The sequence below is a fragment of the Chanos chanos genome, chromosome 7 (genome assembly GCF_902362185.1).
Source record: "Chanos chanos chromosome 7, fChaCha1.1, whole genome shotgun sequence".
Taxonomy (NCBI): domain Eukaryota; kingdom Metazoa; phylum Chordata; class Actinopteri; order Gonorynchiformes; family Chanidae; genus Chanos; species Chanos chanos.
Genome location: NC_044501.1, coordinates 10,141,221 through 10,149,510, shown reverse-complemented (window position 1 = coordinate 10,149,510; position 8,290 = coordinate 10,141,221). Strand labels below are relative to the sequence as shown.

Below are 8,290 nucleotides of genomic sequence, written 5' to 3'. Positions count from 1 at the left end.
ACACTACTGTGTGGTTGACCAGCATGTTTCATACCGAGAGTGAGTTTAGCGTGGTTTAAGGACGAGCTGACCTGAAAACGGATACATGCGTATTTCCGTGAAGCTAGAAGAGCTGTCTTACACACTTAGTCATTAACGGATATTTAAGTAGGAAAAAATGCCTCAAACTCAGTTACTGCACTGTACAATGTTGAATTTATTACCAGCTTGTCTCGTAGCACTGAGAAAGAAACACCAAGAAAAATTTCTGTTTATTTGGTGGATGCTTCCTCTAATTTGGGCTCTGAAAGAGACAAATAAGTAAAAGAAAAGGTTAACAAAGTTTCTGCAGCAACAGTTCCAAAAGTCTGGGAGGTTTATCTGTCATATAATTAATGAACGCTTCAAAAATTATGTTTCTCACCAGGGAAATGAAATTCTGGGAACGCTGTGAGGTCTCCCCCTCTTCCGTACAATCTCTGAAGTTTGGTCAGCTCCTCTGATAAAGCTTTCTCATACTCTGGGCCAACGTCAACTGGTCCTCCAGACACTCTGGAGAATATCACACAGGAAAACAGGGATGAGTTATGGACCTATTCACAAATATTTACTGATTTTTATCTGAAATATTGAGACACTGCTTACTTGCTCTTGGTTGAGTACTCTCGAATTTTATCCAGGAAAAGTTTCTGTACTGGGTCGAGTTGAGCTATGGGTGTGAGGGGAAAAAAAAAAAAAAAAAGATTCCAGTTAACTTACTGTATCTAAATACATTCAGATGAAAGAGGGTGATGAAACTGTCAGATGAATACACTGTTTAGATTTTTGAAACTCAAAACAGAAATGAGAGGCCTGTCTTGTGAGCCGCAGAGAGGGAGTTCACTTTCAACGTTAAAATGTTTTAGGCGTATACATCACTTAGCATGTCTGGTTTCTAAACTCAGGAATGAGCCGGGGAAGCTATTTTCCACTTTCTTGAACGTTAAAGTATCACCTTTTAGACAACAGTTGGGTTCTGTTCAACACAGCAAGACTGATGTTGTAAACTCAGGAATGCTGGACTACACCATTCAAATGGCCGAAAAGTGACTGTGCACTACACCGCAACATAACAAACTTGACGCACCACAACTGTCATGCACATCTCAAGGAGAAATGCGAGTGTGTGAAAGTGCAAAGAGTGAATGAGAGGAAAACAGAAATGACAAAGCAACTCGGGGGGGGGGGGGGGGGGGGGGTGTGATAAGAAGATAACTTTACAGTAGTTTTAAATGATACATAAGAATACAACTTTGAAATTAGCTTTAGCATTCTCTCCACAATGTGAGATACGAAGCTGTCAGAAATCTAGGTTTACAGCGTAACACGGCTGCTGAAAAATAGGCATGAACGAATAAACATGTTTATTCAACAACAAGGACTGGAGGTAAATGACGCTTAAAATAAATAATAATAAAAAAAAAAAGTCTAGGACACTTAAATCAGAACACATAATCAGAATGACAGTGAATCACCAGGAGAGAGAAGAGCAGACAGTGATGTTCAGTGAACAGGGGGAAAAAAAAAAAAAAAAAAATCCAAGACGGATGCACATCAGCTCAGAGGAAAGAAGGGAAGAAAGAAAAAGAATGTGCACAAGGTTTTTTTTTTTTTTTTTTTTTTTCTGGATGGGGTGGGGATGAATGAGCTGGAGGTATAACTTAATTCAAATGTGCCATGGTAGTGAAGCATATTTTTAAAAAAAAACCCAGCTCAACAGCATGTGTAAAAGCAAATCTAAGCTAGCAAGCAGAGCCAGCGCAAGGGCGGCATAGACACAACCAAACATGCATGAGGAAGCAGCTCTGCAGAGCAGTTCATTCGACACATGGGCAAGAGGAGAATTAGGATGTGTGGTTGCAGTACTGTTGCATAGTGAGCAGCCCTAAAACAAAGTGAACTGTTTCACTAAAGCACAGACCACCGAGCCGTACGCAAAATATACAGGCACGTTGTGCAAACATATAAAGATACAAATATAATACAAAAAATATAAATATATTTTTTATATAAATATATGTTAAAGTATATTTTAAAAAAGAAAAAATTAAGATCATTCATTCATTTTTTATGCGTAGCCATAGATTATTGAAATATTTCATACAGCATGAGAGTGACTTCATTTGAATTCCTGGGGGGGGGGGGGGCGGGCTAAAGAGAAAAGGCGGTACTCTGGAATGGGCAGCAAACGTAACTTTGTGCCAACAGGGTAGAGGTGAGCGTTCATAATCCGAGCAGTTTATCCATACGGGGGTTTACAGTTTTCAGTGCAATCGTAAAACGTGGGGGAAGACTGAGAGTTACCACCATCACGAACACTCACTAAAACTGTCCATACACAAAGTATGAGCTTGCAGCTACATCCTGATGCAATTCTATTACAACTACACGACACTGTGTTTATTATAGGAATGTTAACATGTAAGTAAATACAGGGGATTCTATGGGTGGTAAGATCCACTGAGGCAGGACGGCAAGTACCCTCTGAGGGTTCCTCCACTTCATTTTGGGCAGAAGGTTCCTCTCGCAGTTCCTCTGATGCTGCGGCCTGGTCCTGGCTCGGAGCTCGCCCAATTAGATTCTCAGATGACGCAACTGGGTGCTCTGGGACAATTTCAGAAGAATATTGCGTAGCATTGACCGCTTCTTCACCTTCTGCATCCGGGACCAATATTGCCCCATCACTAGTAAATTCGGCAGAGGAAGCCACACACTCTGCAGTAGGGTCCTTTGGCATCGATTCAGGGACTGTTGCTGCATCTTCAGCATCTGGGATATCAAGTGTTTCCACAGCAGAAACTTCTGGAAAAGCTGTAGTTTCGACATCAAGAATTTCTGTTGGCTGTGTAACGCCCTGATCTGACGCAGTTTCAGCAGGGATATCCTTTGGGAGAGGTGCAGTTCCTAGCTCAACAGGATCTTGCGCTAGGACATCGAGGATAGGGGTGGTGTCTCCGATTTTGGAGGAAGGAGGAGTGTCCCCTCGAGCAACCTCAGCTTCTACAGACACCACTTCTGGGGAAGCTGAAATTGTAGCTATTTTTTTCTCAGCTTCTGAGCCAAAGAAATCTTCATTTTGGACTTTTTCAGGGAATGGCAAAACTTCTGGGGCAGCAGTAGTAATGAGTACAGTTGTATCTTCAGGAACGTTGACAACTGGCTCTTGGTCAGTTTCAAGGGTGGGGGAAACTTCTGTGGGAGTAACATGTGGGGTTGTAACTTCTAGAGTGGCAGCAGTTTCTTCAGGGAAAACTTTGGTGGTCGAAATACCTGATGCAGCAGGAGTAATGAGTACCTGTTCATCTTCACAAATGTGGACTGCTGGCTCTAGGTTAATTTCAAGTGATGGGGAAACTTCTGTGGGAGTCACATGTGGGATTGTAACTTCTAGAGTGGCAGCAGTTTCTTCAGGGCAAACTTTGGTGGTCGAAATGCCTGATGCAGCGTTGACCTCAACAGTGTCTGGAGCTACATCTAGTAGAGCAACATCTGGTGAAGCAACAGCTGAATCAGCAGCAATGTCTTGTCCAGACACGTCTATGGCTGAAAGACCTTCATCAGAAACTTCACTAGAAGAAATTTCTATTTCAGCAGCTAGAGTTTTCGCAGAAACAACTTCTTGGGTTGGTTTAACATCTATGGGAACATAAGTTGGGATTTCAAGTGGTGTTGCTGGTTTGGCTCCAGTTTTAGGATCAGCTTTAACTTCTATGGTGTCAGTTTCTGTTGATGGGGGAATAGGTACAGAAACTCCAGGGGCTTCCACCTTGGAAATCCCACCTTGGTCGTGTTCCGGAGAAACAGCAGCTTTGGCTGAGGAACGATCTATCGTGCCTGGTGGTTTTGCGACCGTGACTTCTGCGACAAATTCTGGGACGGTACTTTTTTCCACAGACACGGTGGGTCCCTTCAAAACGTCGACAGCCTCCTCTTCTAGAACTTTATCAGAGACACTAAGCCCAGTGTTAGTCACAACAGTACCTGAGATGTTCTCTGCTGCATTGACAACAAGGGTTTTGAAGTCTGCGGGTGACTCTTTAACTGAGGTGGGAGTGGCAGGTACACCTGCAGAAGCAGCTGAGTTTACAGGAGGACTTACAACCTTGGTCACCGTTTTCGGCCAAGAGGCATCAGCCTTTGCATTGGGCTTAATGTGTGCAGGTGGTCTGGTAACCCTTGTGGCAGCTTTAATAGCAGCTGCTGCAATGACTGCCGGTTTCTTCGCCCTGTTGTCCACATTGGTTCGTTGCTGCAGTAGCTTGGCTATGTCAATTATTGTTTTGGGTTTTGCCTTTTCTAAAGGGACGAGGCAAACAAATGCATTAAATTTGATCATCTGGATCATTAACTTCAGACCCTTGTCATCCACATCATCTCAAGCAATAAAAAAAATACTGCAAACTTAAGCTGGTGAGGACAAATAAGATCCATAGGTGAAGTACTTTCACCATGAAAAACATTACTGATTTAATTTGAAGTACCAGACTGAAAAAAAAGAGGTACAAAGTCTTCCGTCTGAACTTTCAGAGGTGCAACATGAAAACAGCTATGAAAAAAACCAAAAACAAAGGCAGTAGTCGATCATTAGCATTAACCTTACCAGATGAAACGTTTGTCGTAGAGTCTTTTCTGTGTGTGTCTATCAACACTCTATGTCAATCACCAGCATCTTTACTAGCGGAAATCTTAAAATGGTAATTATATCATGTTTATGCAATACATCTTAAATCTGTCCTCCACGAGGGATGTTACTGTTTTAACTTACTTATACTTGTTTTTCTGGGCGGTTTCTTGGGGTCGCTAGATTTAGTGCTAAGGTTTGCTGCAGGAGCTCTTCTCAGAATGCAAAAACTCTCCAAATGAAAACACTGGAATTTCAAAAGATTATTACATTCATTAGATTTCCAATTAAGCCAAAAGGATGAACAGAGAACGTACAATTCTCTTATTAGAGTTTCTTTTTTTCTCTCTTTCTTTTTTTTTTTTTTTTTTTCAAAAATTCGAGCGCGGTGCGCAGCAGCGATGTAAACAAACAAGTGTGATCTGTAGGTAAAAAAAGAAATGGAAAAAAAGCACACACCAAAATGAGCTGTTTTATGCGACGTCTCTCGCTATAAACGTTAATAACGAAACATAGAGGCTTGATAAATGTTTGTAAATGGTTGACATATTGCTTGTGGTGCACAACGTACGGTCTGTCCACCGAATGCTTATTACCTTTAAACAACCGAGACGTCCAACTCTGAGGATGGAGGCTGCCATTACTGTGCGCCGTATATTTGTACACTGGAAACGACACTTCGAACAACCTGGTTCCCCACCATAAACTGACGAATAAAACAGAAGAATTACAGGACTGTGCGTGGTACCATGGTAGCTATGTTTACCGGTTTTCCACTGGTTACTGGTTTTTCTTTGCTGTGTTCACCTCTTAGATAACCTGCGAGACCATTTGTCAATGTCAAACTGGTCCGAGTGTCAAATTAGGCGTTCACTTGCCTCGTTGCCTACTAACCCACAAGTTAAAAACAAAGCACTGATGGAAATCTTCTCAGACTGAAAAGTAATTAAAGAGGGTAATTCCTTGTCGTGAATTTCGGAGTGCTATGTTTTGCCCGTTTTGCATAACTACACTGGCACCCTTGACACGCCCCCCTCGTACCGTACGATGTTATGTGGCCGTTAAAGTGCAGAACTCACGCACACTGTACATTGTGCACGAATGCCCCTGGGCTTGTATTGAGAAGGAGTTGCCAACTTATGTTAGCGCACCACTCTCAACACACTGTAGCGGGCAAATTCTCCGCCTGTGACTGAAATTTCAGTCCTGCGTTGCTTAATGACTTTTGTCTCCCCTCAGGTTATAGAGTCGAAAATTGATGTCCTGTGTGTGTTTCACCTATGTGAAACGTGTGTAAAAGAAATATTCAGAAAGTGTCCCGTGTAGAGGTGGGGTGATAATTTGATCCTCAAAGACTTCAGACCACAGTGTCTTACATTTTAAATTCACTTCGAGACAGCAAATGTGTGGTTTCTTGGTCCAATTGAGTTTTATTTGCAACATTTAAGACAACACACTGCTCCTACATTGATAACAATACGTTGTCATCAACATAATTATTCTTCAAGTTGTAATATATTATAATCCTTTCGAAGATTTTAAACACAGACACATACTGTTGTTGATTTGTCAATATTTTGCTTTTTAAAAAATAAGGAGGAGGGCAGCTTACTGGATCTGAATGTACAGTGAAAGAAAGACACAATGAGAGACTGGGTTTAGTATAGCAGAGAGAGACAGAGAGAGAGAGAGAGAGAGAGAGAGAGAGAGAGAGCATGAGGCATGGTTATGTCCCATTGACTACTCTTTAGCTTGTTGAGTGACCCTGCACAAACCAACACACTCAGTAACAACACACATTCAGTCTCTCGCTCGCTCATTCACACACTCACGTATACTAAATCAGAGAGAGAGAGAGACACACACACAGGTTGTGTAAGTCGATAACGTTGCAGGTTCTGCAAAAAAAAAAAAAAGAAAAGAAAAAATAAAAGAAGAAAAAAGCTGTTCTCCTTGATCATTCTGACTTCTCACTAGCACAGCAGTGGTATCTCATCGTCTGTGTATTGTATTGCATGTACAGAGGGAGACAGCTGTAAACAGCTAACACTGACCTAACATCACACAAACATTGACTACATCCTCTACTACACGGCCTCAATGTCATTCAGGGAAAGAAACGAAGAAAAAAAAAGAGAGAGAGAGAGAAAGAGAGAGAGAGAGAGAGAGAGAGAGAGAGAGAGAGAAAAAAGAGAAACACGTTCCGCTGGACTTTGTAATGTTAACATTACTTCATTAGACAATTAAATGCTCCATGATCTTTTTTTCAACTGAAAAACGTCTCCAAAACAAAGGAGAAAGACAGAACAACTGAAAACATGATAGAATAATAATGATAATAATAATAAAAAAAAAAAAGCAGAGCAGATCTATGAAACGTGGCTGTATATAGACTGCGTGTGAAGCAGGCGACTAATCGCAAGTGTTCCCTTTTGCTAGAATGTTTCAAAATTTGAATCACAAACATATTTTTTTTTACACTCTTTTTTTGTAATACAGTTTCACAACTTTTTAAAATGCTGTACCACTACACTTATTTTCTTTACAGCACTCTGCTCTCAAAAACCCTACGAAATAAAAAAAAACAAAGAAAGAAGAAGAAGAAGAAGAAAAAAGAAATGAAACAGATACCCTGAAATACACTGTTTTTACATACATACATACATACATACATACAAACACAGTGATGGAGCAACTCACTAAAGTCAAACTACAGCATTCAACTAACATCCCTATGGTTTCAGGGAACCCTGAAAGACAACAACCGTCGAACAAAAACATTTCTAACATAAAAAAAGAGAAAAAAAAAAGCATTTCTGACACATTAGTAACATAACACACACCATAAATATAGCACTCTATATTAAATAGTTTATATTCAGATGTACCAAAATTCAACTAAAAATGGACCTAAAATATAAATAATACAACTGGGGAGTGTTTGAAGAATCAGGAAAATATGACAAGTGTTTCTTCTGTCTGGCTAAGGTTTCGCATTCTTGTTAAAATCTCACGTTGACCGTCAATTGAGTTCACATCCAACACTCGTGACTTCATGCCTTATTCAATACTCTACATTGGCCGTAATTATTTACATATTTTCAGAAATAACTGACAAGCTTAAATAATTCATACTGAGTAGTGTAACTGCTGGTTTTCCTACAGGAATGGCAAAACACTGGGCTTCTGGCCCAGTTTTCTTTTTCTCAATAACAAACAAACAAATATCCCTGGCATGTCACACTTGTCACTGAAATACATAAAAAAAAATGGTTGAAAATGATAACTTTGAAAAGGTATTGGTGTTTCGAGTCATAACACTCCCATCACACCATCTCATGTTTAAGCACTCCACACAAATTCCCTCCAAAAACTGATACAACTATAGCTCATATCATCAGATGATTTTTCATGTCAGGGGAGGAAAAAAATCTCTTCTGTATTTAATTACTCTGAATAAAAAAACCAAAATGAACATATTTTTTCAGCATGCGCACCCTGCTTCACATTCTCATACGATACTTGGTCGTACATCAGTTTTGATAAAATAAATAAAAGTAATAAATAAAAACCAAAAAACAAAACGTGACATCAGTTTTCAAACACATAAGAAATGCTATAGTCAGAGTAAACAATTATTCCATAAGATGA

The 8,290-nt window shown here is 40.2% G+C and overlaps 1 protein-coding gene across 1 annotated transcript; it reads right to left on the bottom strand.

Annotated features, from left to right (window-relative positions):
* Nucleotides 1-251: 251 nt before the first annotated feature.
* LOC115817465 (ATP synthase-coupling factor 6, mitochondrial) lies at nt 252-5,280 on the bottom strand. Its single transcript, XM_030780772.1, has 5 exons — nt 5,236-5,280; nt 4,784-4,886; nt 625-688; nt 404-531; nt 252-283 (listed from the first exon to the last, which is right to left on the bottom strand). The coding sequence occupies exons 1-5, from the start codon at nt 5,278-5,280 to the stop codon at nt 252-254; spliced, it is 372 nt and encodes a 123-aa protein (XP_030636632.1).
* Nucleotides 5,281-8,290: the final 3,010 nt, after the last annotated feature.

Coding starts and splice junctions, on each gene's coding strand:
- LOC115817465 (XM_030780772.1), bottom strand. CDS start 5,280: ATGGCAGCCTCCATCCTCAGAGTTGGACGTCTCGGTTGTTTAAAG. Junction 689..4,783: donor GCCCAGAAAAACAAGTATAA/GTAAGTTAAAAC, acceptor TCACACCCATAG/CTCAACTCGACCCAGTACAG. Junction 532..624: donor GAGTACTCAACCAAGAGCAA/GTAAGCAGTGTC, acceptor GATATTCTCCAG/AGTGTCTGGAGGACCAGTTG.